The following is a 19,424-nucleotide window of genomic DNA, read 5'->3' on the forward strand; positions in this document are numbered from 1 at the left end:
CATATAAAGCCTATTTGTATAAGATTTCTTCTGTGAGTCTGCCTAACAATTTTCAGTATACTCTCTCTATTCCTGAATAGAAACATGCAGGAGATGAGAGCTCTCAGCAAGAATGGCACTTGGGAGTTAGTGGAGTTACCTAGAGGTAAAAATCCAGTTGGGTGTAAGTGGGTGTACACTGTCAAACACAATGCAGAAGATTCCATCGAACGATACAAGGCAAGACTAGTTGCTATGGGCTTCACTCAAACTTATAGAGTAGATTACCAGGAGACATTTGCCTCGGTTGCTAAGATGAACTCTATGAGAATACTACTCTCTCTTGCAGCAAACTTGGATTGGCCACTTCATCAGTTTGATGTGAAGAATGTCTTCCTTCATGGGGACCTAGAAGAAGAGTCTATATGGATAATCCCCCTAGTTTTGAGAATGCAAAGTCCAAAGGTAAAGTGTGCAGGCTCTGGAAGTCACTTTACGGACTAAAGCGAGGCCTAGGTTGTGGTTTGAACGGTTTGCAAGCTATGCTGAGATATGAGTTCAAGCAAAGTCAAACTGATCACACCTTATTTGTGAAACACTCCACACATGGTAAGATCACAACTCTTATTGTTTATGTTGATGATATTGTTCTAACAAGGGATGATGTTGAGGAGATCCCTCGATTGAAGGAATACTTGGCTAAGGAGTTTGAAATCAAAGACTTAGGTCATTTGAAGTATTTCTTGGACATTGAAGTAGCTCGGTCCAAGGATGGCATCTTCATATGCCAGAGGAAGTATGTACTTGACTTGCTAAAGGAAACTGGGATGCTTGGAGGTAGACCATGTGATACACCTCTAGAACCGAACCAGAAACTAAGTGAGGATCAAAGGGGAGAGCCAATGGACAAAGGGAAGTTATCAGAGGCTAGTGGGTAAGCTTATATACTTATCCTACTCACGCCCAAACATTGCCATTGCAGTGAGCATGATCGGCCAGTTTATGCATGCCCCTAGAACTTCCAACTTAGAGGCAGTTATGAGAATCCTGAGGTACCTAAAGTCCTCTCTTAGAAAGGGTCTCTATTTCTCGAAACATGGCCATCTCAATGTGGAGGCATTTATTGATGCGGATTGGGCTGGATCGGTCACTGACAGATGATTAACTTCTGGATATTGCACATTTGTTGGAGGCAACTTAATCACATGGCAAAGTAGGAAACATAATGTGGTTGCTAGATCTAGTGTTGAGGTAGAATTCAGAGCTATGGCTCAGGGTGTATGTGAGTTGTTATGGATTAGACTATTGTTAAAAGACTTGGGGATCCATCAGACCGATTCCATGAGATTGTACTGTAACAACAAGGCGGCGATCAACATAGCTCATAATCCGGTGCAACATGACAGAACCAAGCATGTGGAGATTGATAGGCACTTTATCAAAGAAAAGCTCACCAGTAGCACCATATGTACTGCATTTGTGAAGACTGGAGACTAACTAGCAGATGCTCTCACCAAAGGGATAAGGAGCAAACCATTTCATGATATTCTCAACAAGCTGGGCATGAGAGATATCTTCGCACCAGCTTGAGGGGGAGTGTTAGAATAGGAAATTATATTATTCTGATTTGTTCCTTGATTGATGTAATAGGCTGTTATGAGCTGGCCCTTAATTCATGCCTTACGGCACTCCTGTAATTATGCTTTATTTCTAATATAAAAGGAAATGAGGTCTCACTCATTCCTTATCTCTTTCTCTTCTCTAAAATTTTCAGCAAGTGTGTCTGTGGTGGGGTGCAAATGAAACGTCGTGGGGGTACAACATGTGTTCATAATTTTTTTTTCCCTTTTCCCACCTGCATGTAGTTCCCTAAATTATGTTTCATCCATGTAATGGATTTTTGTACTTATAGCTTAATGTAAGCCAATGTGAATGTGTACAACGTTATATCCCGCACAAGTTGAATGGGATCCCTATTATGATTATGATATGAAGATGTGACTTTACAATGCTGATCTGCAAAATATTTGTTTTTTTGATATAAAAAGTGGGTCATGTGTGGATGTATATTTTTTTATTGTCATTCACAATGTATATGTTAGAAATGCGTTGTTTTTATAAATTGTGGTTCCACTTCAATCAATCCCGTGATTCCCTCAACAAAATTCCAAAAAAGATTGCTTTGTGTTCTCGAACTTTCTTCCTAAACAGAAAAAATCAATTTAAATTTATATGGAAAAAGGTCAAATACATAAAACCCCACTCAAGGGAATATACTAAATCCACCTTACCAAAATTAATACGACTAATCGGTTCATAAGAAATCTCATGGGACTAAATGGATCATAGTTTCTCATGATGGGATTTATGGGCAAATTTTCCAATATTTATATGTTTAATTAAAAATGTTATTAAGTAAGGTAATTTTATGATAATAAATTAGGGTGTTTAGTTTAATTTATGATTTAATTATATATATATATATATATATATATCTGTTTATTTTAAAATTTATAAAAATTAAAAATTAGATTAAGATAATTTTATGGCAATAAATTAAGGTGTTTAGGTTAATCCTATGGTTGAATTTATGGTAATTTTATGTTTAATTTAAAATGTTATTAAATAAGAAATTGGGTTAAAAATTAAAAATTAGATTAAGGTAATTTTATGGTAATAAATTAGGATGTTTAGTTTACTATGATATTATTTGTAAATATGTGATTAAGATAGAAAATTATATATATTAGAGAAGAGAGATATAGAATATGCCATAGGGGTATTTAGATAATTTTTCTCTTACTTTTAATGGAGTTAACATTGCACTTTAGTCCAAAACCATAAGACGGTTCTTTGCCTATATTTGAACTACAAGGGGGGCAAAGTGCTTCAAGGAAAAACCACAAGTGAGTAAATTGACTTGTGCCCCAAAATTTATAATGTATGAGAGTGTTCCGGGAAGTACTTTCTCCATATAAAAAGAAATGTGTTTATATGCATTTTTTCACTATTACATTTCTATTATTTAGTAGATAATATGAAAATTTTGTTATGTCTGTACGCATTTTATTGAAGTTTGTTTGGATTATATTTAAACTGAAGAATTCTTGTAGTTTTTTTTTGGAATGCTTCTATAGGTAGTTTCAATTTTTATTGAACTATATAGTTTAGATATAGTGATGAATTTTTTCAGCATGGAATCATGGAACTGAACCAAAACCGAACCGCTTTTGTGGTTTGGTATGGTTCAATTCCAAAGATTTAGTTTGGTTTCTAAACTGATGGCACTGTTGTAGTGACCAGTTTGTTTCTTGGTTTATGTCAGAGAATCGAGCCAAACCAATCCACAAACACCCCTAGTTTATGCATCTATTCACGATTGACAATTCTATAACAAGAACAATGTTAAAAAGATCAATGTCTTCACCCTTATTACCTGTATGTTATGTTTGGTTCATTGGAATGAGGTGGAATGGAATGATCATTCCATCAAAATGTCCATTCTCTTGTTTGGTTCACTAAAAATTATGAAAAATGCATTAATGGAATCATCATTCACTATTGCAAGGGAATGGTCATTCCACAAGGATAAGGAGGCTAAGGAATGACTCTTCCATTCCAATCTATCTTTATTCTAGTGAAACAAACATTACTTTAGGTTGATCCATCATAGCTACATAAAAAAGACTCAAAACTAGGACTTAATGTATGACATAATGGAATCAGTTAAAGAGCTTACAGGCATTTAGGCATTATTAGTTTTAAGTAACATGTGTAACCTTGGAAGATATATGACCTTTGTTTCACCTTTCGTCTATTTTAAAGATTGTGAGTAAAACAATATTCAAACATATTGATATATGACCTTTGTTTCACCTTTCATCTATTTTAAAGATTGTGAGTGGTTTTATGCATCTATTCACGATTGATAATTCTATAAAAAACAATATTCAAACATATTTTATCTCAATATTAAAACACAAGTTAGAATTGCGTATGTACATGCTACATCAAGAATATCAAAAAACATAGTCCTTGTATATCATGTCATCATCTTCCCTCCCCAAAATCTCTGCCGAAGTTCCTTTATTTTTTTACTTTCATTTTTCTTTTGTCACCTCCTCTTTGGATTTCCCATATTCATTGTTTCAATCTTGATTCCATGATGAACTGCTAACGTTATTTGTCTCATCCACAAGGCAATCTTCCCACCTACTATTCTATTCATTTCTTATATTCTCCTAAGCTTCCCTTTAATTTTGTAGTTGTTTAACACTCGTCTTCCAAGCTTCAAACTTCTTATCTTCAAACAACTCCCCATAAGTCAAGCTATCATTTTCCTCAACCTCAAGCATACCCTCATCCATCAACCAAGCCAATTGCCATCACTGTTAAGGCCAAGGACTAATGACAAGAAGCACAGCCAAGGCCACCATGTCCAAGGGTCAAGGAAACCATGGCAGAGGTCACCATAAGGAAACCAAGTACAAGGTGAAATGCAAGCCAAGGGTAGCAAAGCTAAGCTACACTTAGCTACAAGACCACTAAGGCAATGCAACTTCAAGGTGAGGAGGCAAGGCAAGTCAAAGTATACAAATTAACCTTTAGTGTTGGTGCAATTAAACATCAAATTAATGTCCAACCGTCAAAACCAATCACAAGGTTTCACAACCATTACCAAATTAACCTTTGGTATTACAAGGTTTCACAATCATCATAAAATTCAACAATTGGCCTCAGCTTAAATTGAATAAGCTAAGGCCAAGGTCATACCATGGCCAAGGGACAAAGGCCACACGAGTCCACTAAGCCATCACCAACTTATGACTCTGAAAGGCTTGTTGCAATGCAAGGATGGACTTCTAACTCTTTAGACACAATATATTGGCATAAGTGTTATTGGTTATTATTGGTTTTCTTCTATGAACATTGGTATATTGGATAACCACAAAGTGTCTAAAAGAATTAGACACCTATCTTAATGTGATAGTGCTTTTGAAGAGCTCCAAGTTGTAAGAACTGTGACAGATAATGATAAATCTCCAACAACAAATTTGTCAATGGATGCTAATAACATGAAAAATGGCGTATGCCAAAGTCAATTCTACACCACTATTCAAGGGAGGACAAGGAAACAAAGCAAATGCCAAGGCAATCTAAGGCCTAACAACAACAAACGAAGCCATCTAAGGTCCAAGGGCACATGAAACCAATGCCAAGACCACCATGGCCAAAGGATGGAATTTAAAACTAGAGAGAGAGAAGAGAGGGTAAAAACCAAAGAGGAGAGTCTTTTTTTTTGGTAGAAGGGCTTGAGAGATCACCAAATAGAGGCATACTTTATTCTCACTAAGAAGTCTTTGAACCAGAGAGGAGACGAGTGAAGAGATGAGGGGAGGTGGAAGAGGCAGGAGAGTGAGAGCAGCGAAGGGTTAACCGGTTACTCCAATTGCCCTTTTCCAACCATTGAACAAATCAATGGCCAAGGGCTCAAGATCAAATATTTGTAATTCAATAGTTTATAACTAGGCTGCATATTATAAGCAACCTTCAGAAGCATGTGTACTCAAACATTACCCAAATAAGTATGATTACATTATCATCTACAAGAAAAGATAATTATATGCCTTGAAAAAAGGAAGGAATTAACCTTTTCATGGTTATTCTGTAAACTGAGAGGTTTACGGACAACCAATCACCTAATGCCACATCAATTTAATTGTGAAGTTAGCCATTGTTTTTCTAGCCACTACAAACACTCTAGTGCATGTGATCAATTCCTCCATTACTCTCTGCCATATGTGATGGTGTCTACCTATTTTTCCTCTGTTCCAAACCACCGACCACCGCCACATCCCTCCCCTAGCCCCAGTCCCAACCACCACCACATCCCTTCCCACTTTTGCCTGGCCTTACCACCACCACCTTCCTCTCATTTCTGTCTACCCCAAGCCCCACCACTGAACACTACTTCCTTCCCTCATTTTCTTTGTCGAACTTTGGTTGCCCATCGAACACCGTCACTTCCCTCCCTCCCACAACCCCAAACCCACCATCCAATCTCATCAAACTATGGATGAATCAACTGTTTATCCAAACTAATTACTAGCTATTTCAATAACTTCTGGTTTCAATTTCCGTACCACTCTCTAATTTTGTGGTGGCAATTCAGCAGATGTCGGATGAGAGAGAGAGAGAGGGAGAGGAAACAGAGAAAGGGGGATCGGTTTGGTGGCTTCGGGAAGAGAAGTGAGTATTTTTGTTGATTCCACTGGTTACGTGGCACACAGTAGTCGGTTCACTGTAAACTCATAAATTTATGACTGCCATAAAAAAGTTAAATCTCATAAAAGAAATGAAAAAAGAACAATGTATCCTTTCAACCCCAACAATACTCGCACGTGTAAATATATGGAACAGATTTATTGTCATAGTAACCAAGATTAAATCTACATCATTTTCAGTTTTTGGGTATTTTTTGGGGAACTTCTCAGGTTACATAGTTTTCCCAAATTAATTGTATAGTCCAACTTGAATAAAATACAAATCAGAGACGTAATAAATTCATTGGTACCGAAAATAAAAACCCACAAATAACCAACTCAATTTCAATTAGTCAGAGACTAAATGATTCCAGAACATACCAATTAGGCAAAAATACAAAATTTATGAATCCTAAAATTAACAGTATCAGTTATCAATCGAATGGAGAAAAATTCTAGTTCGTGGTAAGGTTGATAGACGGAAACACAGTTTCAATGGACAATCATGAGAAGAAATAGGCATAATTAGAAATGATTTAGAAACAAATGACTCTTCAGATAATACAAAATGGAATTGAAGTTGTACAAGAGCAAAGAGATCAAAGAATTGAACACTTACAGGAAATGAATTTCCCAGAGTAATCTGATCACAGGAAGTGTCTTTTTCTGCAATCTCCATCTGGGTCTGCAACAATTCAGAATGCAAAGACCAGGGATTGTGATTCTCAGCTTGGTCAGAGAGACCCAGATTGTCAATCCCCTCGGTAACTTGCTCTGCGTCTGGTACACACATGGTGGGTGGTCTTTGCTTCAGTTTCTATGCAACTTGGAGAGAGAGAGAGAGAGAGAGAGAGAGAATATGAGAGAAAAATAACGGATAGTTGGAGAGAAGATTCTTAGGAATATATTAAAAATCCGTATTTAGAGAGATTAGGAGGCTCTCTCTGTTCTTGCAAGAAAACCACACGAAAGTGTGTCGTTTGTGTGCAGTGTGTTTTTAGAGAGAGAGACAGAGACAGAGACAGAGACAGAGAGAGAGAGGGGCCGTTAAGTTTCTAGTCTTCTAGATTCTTCTGTGAAAGCGTGGCTGTGCTTGCGGTGTGGATTGATGTGATGATATTTTTCCAAAAAAATAAAAAATCGGTTAATGCCTTTTTCTTTTAACAACAAAATCGGTTAATAATACGGCTTCAAATGTTGTTTTGTTTCCCCAAAATATCTAAGGCTTCCTTTGGCAATGGATTTTTTTGATAAATTAATCATAAAAGATAAAATAAATTGAATAATTAATAAAAGAAAATGTTAAATTTAAATTATAATTATTTTATTTTTTTATAAAAGTCAAAAAAATCAAATCAAATAAACTTTTAGTCCTAAGTTAAAATAATTAAAAAGTCAAAAACTTAACTAAAAAAAGTTTATTGTTAAATGACAACTAAATTGCTCCTCTCTTGTTCTGAGAGAAGTTATTGATTGGTCTAGGAGCAGTGTCACGTGACGCTTCATATGCATTGTGATTGGTGGAGGAGATGTGGCACATGATTTTGTGTTGGATGATTAGGGAACATGAGAAGACATAATGATTTGTGATTGGTGAGGAGCATAGCCACTTGAGATTTATAATTTCATAATAAATAGTTTATTTTATCAATAAATCTCAAGTTAATTAACAATTTTTAATGATGTTATAAATATATTTTAATAAATAATTCAAGTAATTTTATTATTGTGTATGAGAACAGTTAAAAATTTTATTGAAATTCTGACAATAGATTATTTGAAATTTTCAAATCATACAAGTAATTTATATTTTAAGCAAATTTTATGGAGTCTACTTATAATTTATCCTTATAAATTTATTAAAAAATTATAATTATAAGTATTAATATTTATAAAATTTATTACTGATTTGTAATTATTTTATATAAACACCACTTATTTGATATTTCTACTTAAAAAATCAGGATCATTTGTAGTGATTTCTCATAAAGGGATTTGGTTAAGCTTTGAAAGTTAGAAGATGAAATTATTATTATACCTTCAATTCGGGTAGAATTAAAGCTCAACCACTCAAAATATTACTCTAAGATCACTTAAGAAAAATTACTTTACAAAATTCTATTGTCCTAGACATGTAAACCTAGATTTTTCTTGGTGATAGGTTTGGTGGTAGAAATTGAAGTGGTGTAATGTGGGGTTTACATATGAATGAATTTGAGCCATAAATTCATATTTTTAGATAAAATTATGGATAAAATCTCTAAAATTCTAGTATTAGTATTTATCATTTGTAAAAGATATAAAAATAAAAATAAAAATAGAAGATGTGTTTTATTTTAGAGATAATTGTTGAAAAGTTCAAACTAATTAAGAGGGTAAAAGGCATTAAGTTATTTTTTATTGATGAGAGATCCACCATTTATAAAATAATTTGGTAGGAAGTTCTTTTGTTTGTTTTAAAGGACAATTTGTATCCAAATTTATCCATTAATTTATCTGTTAACTTTCGTTGACTATCTGTTCAAATGTTTTTCCTATATGTTCAAAAAAATTTCCCTATTTGTTCAAATTTTTTTGATTATCTATTCAAATTTATACCTATTTTTTTTCAAATTTTTTTCTATTTGTCCAAATTTTATTTGTGTAAATTTTCTATCTGTCTAAATTTTCTTATCTATTTAATTTTTTTTCTTAAAATTCTTCTATTTGTTTATTTTATTTTATTATCTTTTGAAATACAAAGCTAAACCAAATCACCAAACCCTAGCTGTTCAATTTTTTTTCTATCTGTTCAAATCTCTCTTCTCTCTATTTGTCCATTTCTCTCTATCCATATCTATTACAATTTATCTCATTTTCATCAACATCAACAAAGGAAAAAAAAAATGATCTGTTGCAATCTGTTTCTTCATCATCATTATCATCAGTAACAACAACAACACAAATGATCTTTGTCCAAAGCTTGACCTAAAATTGGAAAAAGAAAAATAATAAATAAAGATCAACAAGAACCAAATTTTTTTCTGTACAATTTTAAAAATTCGCAATCTCATTTTCTTCTCCCTTCCAAGGTCTTCTTAGCAACTGAATAGCACCAAAAAAATTGAAAAACCAACAATTTCATAGTACTTTGTTTTGTTTGGTGCTCTCCCAAGCATCTTCAATCATTAATCAATCTACAGAAAACACAAAGCAAAGCACAAAAAGGATTGATCAAACACTGGAGATCCATACAAATCGATACACATAGATATATGAATATAGATATTTTAGAGAGAGAAAATAAACCAATGATCAGAGAATTTGTGTATAGACTTGGTGTTCGAGGAGAGAGAGGGTCACTACAAGAAATGGCACTTTTGGCAAAAGGTCAAGTTTTAGTCGCCAAAGGTTTTAGCGACTAAATTTTTTGGTCCCCAGATTGGTCGTTGACTAATTGTCAATAAAGGTATTGGTGACTAAATGTTTTTTCATCACCAAAAGTCATAAATTGGCGACTAAATATTTAGTGGCCAAAAGTTTTGAAATAAAATTAATTTTAGTTTTCAGCAATAAAATTTTTAGTCGTAGGTAAGTTTTAGTCACAATATTACAACATTTAGGGACCAAAGAATTTAGTCGCCAAATTTTTTTTTTTCATTTTTTATTTTATTTTGTGCAACTAACTATTTAGTTGCAAAAAAATAAAATAATAATATTTTTCATCTTATTTTTTTAGCTACTAAACTATTTAGTCGCCTAAAGTTTCATTTATTTTTTGCTACTAAATATTTAATTGCCAAAGAAATTATTTTCATCTTATTTTTTTTAGCTACTAAACTATTTAGTCGCCTTAAGGCTCATATATTTTGCCGACTAAATTTTTAGTCGCCAAAAATCTTTGGTTTCTTTCTGGCTACCAAATATTTAGTCGCTAAAAACATTGATTTCCTTTTTGGCTACCAATTGGTTAGTCGCCAACAAGTTCACATTTTTTTTTCTTTTAGCTACTAAATATTTAGTCGCCAAAAAACTTTATTTAGTGTTTTTTTTATTATTAATTTCTCCACAACTTGTATTTATTTCGTGCAACCTGTTTATAAACAAAACAATACATATACATGTTTCTATTTCACTTTCAACCATCTAAAAATTTGGTCTTTTAACGTCAAATTTTATACAAACTAAATCTAATCCAATCTAAAATTATAATTCCATACAAACAAAGAATCATACAAAAACCATGTCCTCCGTACACAAAAAAGAAATATCCACTAGTAATTTATACCACACCAATAGTAATATATTTCATGCCAAAAGCAATCTCCACCTCAGATCTAAAGTCTTTGCATCTCCACCTCTCATTGTGCTGCAGCATTTGATCCATAATATGAGGAAGAGAGTTTTGGGCTAACCCCAAATCCTCTTAAATATCCCTTCTTCCCAAGCACCTATCTTGATATATTTCTCTTGCATCATCGGTGTTCCATACTAGGAAAACTCGTCCCATACCCTCGCATGAAAGCTCCTTGTCATTGACAAATATAAATATACTAGTGAGATAAATTTACAAAACACTCCAACAAAGATTCAAAGGCTTCTCAAGGCCATCATATAAAAGGAACACAACTCACCAGAAGAGCAATTTAAATATATGTTCCAAGGGGTTGACATTCTTGGTAAGAAATCATTGTGGAAACATTAAGTTGAGGTGGCATGTTAGTACACTATTGGAGCAACTAAATAAAATTTTATGGATGACATGCAAGTTCCAAAAAAAATTTAGATGAAAGTAAACTAACAAGAGTTTAGGATTTTTCTAATCAAAAACACATATATAACATAGAAAAATCAGGGAAACTATATGTATCCTCTAGATAAATTTAATCAATATTCAAAAACTGAACAACCAATTAAACAAAAGTTAGGAGTTGAAGGCACCTTCATAGATTTATACATAGAAAGGTAAGGTATTGCACTAAAAAGAACAAAAGAATTTCTTGTTTATTTTTTTTCTAGCAACGTTAGAATAGATAGCTATACTATTAAAAAAAAATATGCATTCTAATTTGTCAAGCAGATGTTATTCCTAACTTTTATCCTAGAAATAGCCAAGTTATATAGTTCAAACATCAGTTATTTTAATACCAGTATGTCATTCATAGCAATGGGTTCATTCTTTCCAACTTTCCTAACAAAATATTATTGGTAAAACCTTACTGTCACTGTCACGCCCCACATTTTATTACTCGGAATCCATTACCAATACATTAAATTTATTCAATTTCAGAGATAACATGCAGAAACTCTTTACATCATTTGTAAGAATAAATAAAGATTCTCTCATCCGAAAATGCAACATGTACATAACTAAATAAATTGTTCGCAGGCTTACATCTTTAACAGTAAAAGAAAGAGGGTTTAACCCTTTTACATCAATGGCATTCCGCCTACAAATAAAAGGCCCCGTGGCCAACAGGTAAAGAAGATCCTCAATCTTGAAACACTTCTCGATATTCACCTGAAAAAGGATTAGCAACGTGGGACGAACATAAAGTTCAGTAGGGATCTCAACCTGATCCTAAACAATAGCAACTTATAGATAGCTATGATCATGAATGCTTAGTCTCATATTGTATAAATAATGTGACGGTTTATACGGAGATATATGTATATAAGAACTTTTCTCAAAGTCATTCATTTCATTCCATAACATAAGCGATTCACCTTTCTTTCTTCCTATTACCTTTTTCCAAAATTCACATGACTATAACAAATTTTTTGAAGAAAAACAATTTTACCAACCTATCATGTTTTCTCTCACTTTCCAGTCTTACACCTGATTTTCCTTTTCAAAACATGTTCACAAGTACTCAAAGTCTTTCACGTTTTTCACAATCTCAACACAATACTTACGTCCGTTTCCAACACATTCATAACTATACAAATATGCCTTTAATACAAAAGGAAAACAACAAGCAATCAATAACTATCTGCTTCAACAATTGAGGCAATACGGCCTTCCAGAACAATAACCATCATAACCCATGATATACCTAGATACACTGAGACAATAATGATAAATGAATTTTGCTATACCTACCTTAAGCACGATAAGCCAAGGATACATCTTTTCAAAACAAAATGCCTAGCCAAGGATACACCTTTCTATAACAAAATACCAAGCCAAGGATACACCTCTGCCAAGTTCTCCAGGCGCTAGCTGGAAGGTACTGATACCTCTCATTCTAAGTGTTGCCAAGTTCTCCAGGCGCTAGCTGGAAGGTACTGGTACCTCTCATTCGAAGCGCAAGCACATTCCCAACCATCTTAACATACTATAATGCATAATAACACAAGTGTAATACATACACAATATTATTCAACACATCAATGCCTTCCTCCACCGATGACCAATGACAAAACCTCTAAGTAAATGTATTACATACTCGTAAAACAACAATCCAATTCTCGCAATACTTTCAGTCCAATAACAATAATATTATGTAAAGGTTTCAAAATCTGACCTCAAGTTCATTATCAATTCACAAAGGGCGATGATTTCATTTTCTTTCAAAAAGACCACCTTTCTTTATTTTTCCAATCCACACAACTCCAACCATTTCTAAGAATTCATTCTCGTCATTTTACAAAACCAACTCCAAATCCATTCTCTTTATTTTACAAAAGCAATTCCATTGGTATCAAAACCATAACTCAACTCAACTTCACGTGATTAGTTTAAAACAAAACCAACACCGTGGTTACTTCTCATTTTATTTTCTTTGGATATAAACATCATCATACGACCCATATTAGCAAAATATATAAGGATTATTCAACTTCCTCCCTTTTAAAAATTCATTATATCAATAACATTAAATTAAGGCTTTCCTCCCTCTCTACACAAACATAATAAATCATTTTCCCAAATAACCCAACAACAAACAACTTTACAACTCCAATCACAAATTACCAAATCCTAGATCCTTTGTTAACAATTAACAAATTTTCAATTTGTTATATTTAAATATAATCAACCCAACACAATTTAATGCTCATAACATAAGACCCAATTTAATCTAAACAACAACCAAGTTCACAAAATTTCAACCTCAACACCAAATCTTAGATCCTCTATCATGATTTTCGAAAAAATCCATAACAGCATGGTTTTTATGCAATAAAAACTACCACATGTCTATCTATAAAAGTGGCATTGAAAAAGATCAAAGAAATCCCTACCTCTCGAAGCGAAGAGAAAACAATCCAAAAATCACTAGTGACGAAACCACGAACCACTCAGACCAAAAAGAAGCCCTTGACGAGATCTACAACCTTTCTCAAAGGACCATGGTGAAAAGATCACTCTAGGTGAGTAGATCTAGAGATCTTTGAGCAAAAAGTGATTTTGGAAAGAAGGGAGTGACTCACGGTTTGGAGAGGGGAGAAGAGAAGAAAAAGTAAAGAAAAGGTCAAGTGAAGGACCTATTTATAGTGTTAGGTCAAAGTAAAATGAAGTCCCAAAGTCAACCTAAAAGATCAAGTCAAAATCCCCAAAAAGAAGGGCCCAAATCAGACTGAAAAATCTGAAAAAAAATTGCAGGTGTCGACCTTTATGAAGAAAGTTGGAACACTTTGTTTGACAGTAACACAAGTGTCGACCCCCCCTCCCCCCAAACCTGGTGTCGTCACCAAAAAGAAGTGGGCAATTTCAGAACAAGGGTCGACCCTTCCCAGATTAGTGTCGACCCTTGTGGCCAACCAAAAGAGAAGGCGTTGACACCACCAAGACCGGTGTCGACCCGAGAACATGATTTTCAAGTTTCCAAACAACTTTTCAATGTGAACAAGCATGAACGAACAATCCCAACAAGTTTAAATCAATTTTCACTCATCTAAAACCAAGATACAACAACACCAAAGATTCCCAAAACATAGTAAATGATTCAAATACACTTCCCAAAAGTTTTAAAAAGGCACAAGTGCTACAATCACTGCCAGTTGAAGCCAGCGAATGCCCTGAATTAGCCACTGCAAACCAATAAAACCCTACTGTCTGTCCCCACATGTCCTATTTGCCATAAGGAAGTTGCTCATCCATAGAGTGGTTCGGGGACTGTTTTGCATTTTTGCCTCCCTCGAGCGCCTTTTTCGACTAAGTTTAAGGCATTTTTGACTCCAACTCCCAACCTCCGTGTGCTAATTACATCATGTTTGTCCCCACAGGTCCTATGTGTCACGAGGAAGCTACCCGTGACATCCATTAAGTGGTTCGGGGACTATTTTACATTTTTACCTCTCGAACGCCTATTTTGGACTAAGTTGGATTATTTATGTTGGATTATTTTTATTTTTTCAATTAACTTAAATGAATGTTTGTGAAACCGAAGCTTGTTGTGCTAATCTACTCTATGTGAAACTCAACCATTTAGGTGCTCTGTTCAACTATTTCATAATTGATAAACTGCCAGTGAATATTCCTAATCAATTCAGGGAAAGTGAATAAGAGAGAAAGTAAAGCATGAGTAGGGAAAGTGAATATTTACTAATCAATTCAGGGAAAGTGAATAAGAGAGAAAGTAAAGCATGAATAGGGAATTTCATTATAACGAATAATAAGTCATGATTATCAAATCAATCTAATCTTTTTCTTTTTTTTATAAATAATATACACAATTTTTTATAAAAAAAATATTCAAATTAAAAAATAGACTCATAATAGACCAGCCATACAAAGGTCTCATATTTTCTTAAATTCATATTTGCATTCCAAAGACATAAAAAATAACTTTGTATAGAATGAATTCAATAGAGCGGTTGTTACTGCAATGTTGAATTAAGAATAGCCAGGACTGAAGAGTAACATAGACCATTTGACATACCATGAACCAAACCATTTGTATAAGAACCTTGCCAAACTACTACTGCTGCTCATAACAATATACAGAGCACCTAGCAGCAACAAGAACTCAACAATGACACTTAAGTGTTTAATGTGCCACTTTTTAGCACCAAAACTAGACTGCAAATGCACTAAATTAATATGCCTCCATCAAAGATGCAAAAAGAGAAATCAAAGTCAGGTTAACACCTTGTAGGCTTACAGTGTACATTCAAATGTAGGTGATTGCCAGTCCATTTTATTTGTCCATAAAATTAAAATGCAGAAATATGTTTTTATAATTCATTAGAAAAGGAAACTTACTACTTTTATTTTATTTTTTTTGGTACAAGGAAAATTTCTTTAAACCAATAGTCCATTTTTTTTTTCTAGAGCTTCAACAATATAAAATAATTTAAAAGATGCAACATGAATAACATTATACAATGCAGAAAAACATAAATGAAACACACAAAAGGAAATAGAGGTGAAAGGATAGAAAAAAAATACAAAAGGGCAAATTAAACATTCCTTTTACAATTACACAAATGCTTTTTGTTCTTTTGTTTACATATACAAGAATACTTTGGGTTCTCTTATTTGCTCCTCAATGTAGTTTTTAGTAGGTTTAGGTGTATAAGTCATACTATAACTTTCTTGTTTTGGAGTCAATATCCAAATCAAAAGAGGAGGTGCCCTAGGTCCAATACCAAGCTATAACACTTTCAAATTCAATAGAGACAAAGTGATAGGCAAATAATCTTTAAGAAAATTCAACGAAGGAAATTTATTGTTCGTAACTTTTTGGCTTTATTGGCAATTTGCAACTTTTTGCCTCCTACAAAACAAGACACTAGTTTACAGCAGCGCCCAAACTCTTTTCCTTGTTTCATTAATATTTCCAAAACCCAACAAATTTGTTACACCATTCCAAATGCCAAAGCCCCATTTTTAACCATTCCCTTAATTTTCCCACAAACCTTTAGTCGCACTATATATACATATAACAGGCATGTAGAAGTTTGAAACCTTCCCTCAATGTTTCCAACATCAAAAGGCACATTACTTCATCTATTAATGCCACTAAATCACTAGCAAACTTCCACAACATCCCACTTCAGCTGTCAAACTGAGCAAGTTTTGGTCAAACATATTTGAGAAAGTTATAAAAAGATAATCTTGACTATCCTTCTTTGAAAATTGAGGTAAAGAGGTGAATAACTAACATTAATCAAGTAATAATTCACCAATCCATAAGTACAAATAGAATAAGGAGACTAATTAATGAGTATCCCAATTAAAAAAATTTCAAAAGATCCATAAAAATCAGAGCACCACAACATGACAATCCATAACTACTATTGCATCAACCTGCATATTATTTGCTTTGTGTACAACTTAACAGGGAATTTATTGAATCTAAATAGCATGAAGTAATATGAGTACAAACCCACACTATTGAACTCCAAATAGAGAAGAACAAACATTAACATACAAAATTCAATTAAGAGTCACTAGAATTATCAAATTTGATTTGCACACAAAACCAGAGTCTGGAAAGACAAAGAACAAGAGTCTGGAATTATCAAATTTGATTTGCACACAGAACCAGAGTCAATAGAATTATTGGAGGAGTCCAGCCCCACCGATCGATCGCACCCACCCAATGTATGATTGGGTTTTGTGTTTCTCAAACACTACAAAGCCTGATGGTTTTTACTTAAGCAAGAAAAGCACAAAACAAAGAAAGCCCAAATCATAAATCTGTTTTACCATAAATCTTTTCGTAAAAAATAAATTTATGAATGCACTTATGAATCAATGCTTCTGAATGATTATTGTTCGCTAAATTGAAATAAATCAGCTTGTTCGTTGATTTTGATTTTTGACATCAAAATTTGTTCTCTATAAAATCCTAGAGCTACGTGTGAGAAATGGAAAAATAGAGGGAGAGAGAGAGAGAGAGACCTGTGATTTATGGCAGTGGTGATGGTGATTTGCGGCGGTGGAGATGTGTGATGGTGGCCAGCGACAGTGGGATGGTGAGCGGGGGTGAGGTTTGGTGGTGACTGTTTTGTGTGTGTTAGAGAGAGAATAAAGAAAAAAAAAGTTTGTTTAAAACAGAGAAGAGGGGCGCGGGTGGCAATAAAATTTTTCAACCTTTAGCAACTAAAATATTATTTGTCGGCAAATATTTATCAACAATGACTAAAACTTTAGTAGCCAAAAGTACAACTTGGATACTAAATTTTTTTTGTCGCCGACAAAAATTGAATATACAACTACTAAATTTTTTAGTCACCTAAGTTTATATTTGCTGACAAAATTATTTGATCGGCAAAGAGTAACCCAAAAAATAAGCCTATTATTTGGTGACTAAACTTTTTTTTGTCGGCAAATGGTTATATACGACGACTAAAATAGGAATTAGTAGCCTAAAATCTAGACTAACGCCGACTAAATTTTTTCTAGTCGCCTATTACATCACATTTAGTGACTAAATTTTTTTTGTCAACAATAACTAATATACGGCTACTAAAAAATTTTAGTAGCTAAAATGTAAAACATTGCCAACCAATACAAATTTTAGTCGCCAAAGGTTTGACTTTTGGCGACTAAATTGGTTTTAGTCACCAAATTTGGTTGCCAAAAGTGCAAATTGTTATAGTGGGTGTACTTTCCTTTGGAGTCAAATCTAGCGACTTTAGTGTAGTTGTGGAGCAGATCTGAGAAACTGCTGTTTGGTAAGATAATGATTGGGAGGCAGAGGAGGAGCAGCAACAATAATGGCAGGTTTCTGGTTGATTGCGGCGGCTCGACTGAGATTAGAGGTGCGATGCCATAGCCAAACATGCGATCAAATCTTAGAGGCAGATCTGTCAACCTTCATGATGAATCCATCTTCAAAAACTAGATACTCCTCCATCACCGACTCTTGGATCCTCAACCGCTGCCGACAGTGACATCCATTATGTGTTGCTTCTCTATGGCACTACTGCGTCAATCTAGAGAGATTATGAGAGAGAGAGAGAGACGAGCGATGAGGGTTTAGTGAGCAAGAGAGAGAAGAGAGAGAGACAACGGGGAGAGAGATGAGTGGTTAGGGTTTGGTTTGGTTTGGATACAATATATATACATGGGTGGGTAGTTTGGTCATTTTTGTGGAGCTTGTCTTTATGGACATAATGTTTCATAGAGTGGATCTTTGAACAAAGAAAATCTTAATTTGGATTGATGGACTGACTGCCATTTATTTTATTTTATTTTTTTAACAAAGACATATTAAATACATATTTTTTAAAGGAAAATTCCATAATACATACCCCACTTTGGGAAAAATTATTGGTTGTTCCAAGCGTGCCTCGTGGCCATACCCCTCACTAATCACAATTCACCATTCCCTTTCATATTTCTCAATCACCCAACACAAATTCGTGAGCCCCACCTCCTCCACCAATCACAACCCTATTGGGACTCCACGTGGCGGTACCCAAAGACTAACCAATAAGTTCTCCCACTTTGGGAGGTGTACCATGCCCAATTATGACATACATTTGTGGTCTTTGATTATGAAGCATTATGATATTATTCATGAATTGAATATGACTTATTATATAGTATTAGTTATGTGTTATTTGAATTATTATTTTGATAACAATCGAAAAAGTATGTAGTTATTCAATATGGAGTTTGGTTATGATTCACTATATATATTAGTTATGACTCAAAGTGATTTAATTGTTTGTGGTGATTAACATTATAAATGTTATAACTTATATATACTCTTTTGAGGGTGTGTATTTTAAAACGATCCTTTTAAAATATATATATGTATATATATAAATATAAAATAACAAAACATATAGCGACAACATATTGAAGGATGCACTACAACATATAAGAGTTTTAGAGATCAAATTTTTTGATCCTTAAAAGTGAAAATTTTGTTGCAAAAGATATTTAAGGACCAATTTCTATTTTCATGAGGATAATCGTTAAAAGATCATCTTGAAAAGTCAAAAAGAAGGCTTTTAGCGACAAAATTTTTAAAATGTCACTAATAAATACTGTTTTAGAGAAAAAATGATTCCTAAAAACGGTTTATTTTTAAGATAAAAAATTTAGTCCCAAAAAGATAATAATTCATCATTAATATCCAATTTTCATTACTAAAAAATTAATAGCGACACTTTTTGTAATAAAAATATTTGATTTTTAAAAAATAATTTTGTCCCTAAATTTTGATTTCTAAAACTTTAATTTTTTTGTAGTGATGGGTCTGGGAGGTGAGGCTCCAATTGCAAGATGTAATGGTAGGT

General features: G+C 33.6%; 1 protein-coding gene across 2 annotated transcripts in view; it reads right to left on the reverse strand.

Annotated features, from left to right (window-relative positions):
- The window catches only part of LOC114257940 (putative protein phosphatase 2C 27), a 38,271-nt gene extending 30,845 nt beyond the window's left edge, over nt 1-7,426 (reverse strand). Inside the window, exon 1 of one of the 2 annotated variants that reach the window (XM_028197761.2) lies at nt 6,862-7,426. In XM_028197761.2, coding sequence (XP_028053562.2) covers nt 6,862-7,035 — 174 coding nt within the window. In that variant the 5' untranslated portion in view covers nt 7,036-7,426. The remainder of the gene's footprint in view (nt 1-6,861) is intronic. The other variant, XM_082925153.1, reaches the window with a different exon arrangement.
- Nucleotides 7,427-19,424: the final 11,998 nt, after the last annotated feature.

Source organism: Camellia sinensis, chromosome 4 (assembly GCF_055761805.1).
Source record: "Camellia sinensis isolate YWXY chromosome 4, ASM5576180v1, whole genome shotgun sequence".
Taxonomy (NCBI): Eukaryota; Viridiplantae; Streptophyta; class Magnoliopsida; order Ericales; family Theaceae; genus Camellia; species Camellia sinensis.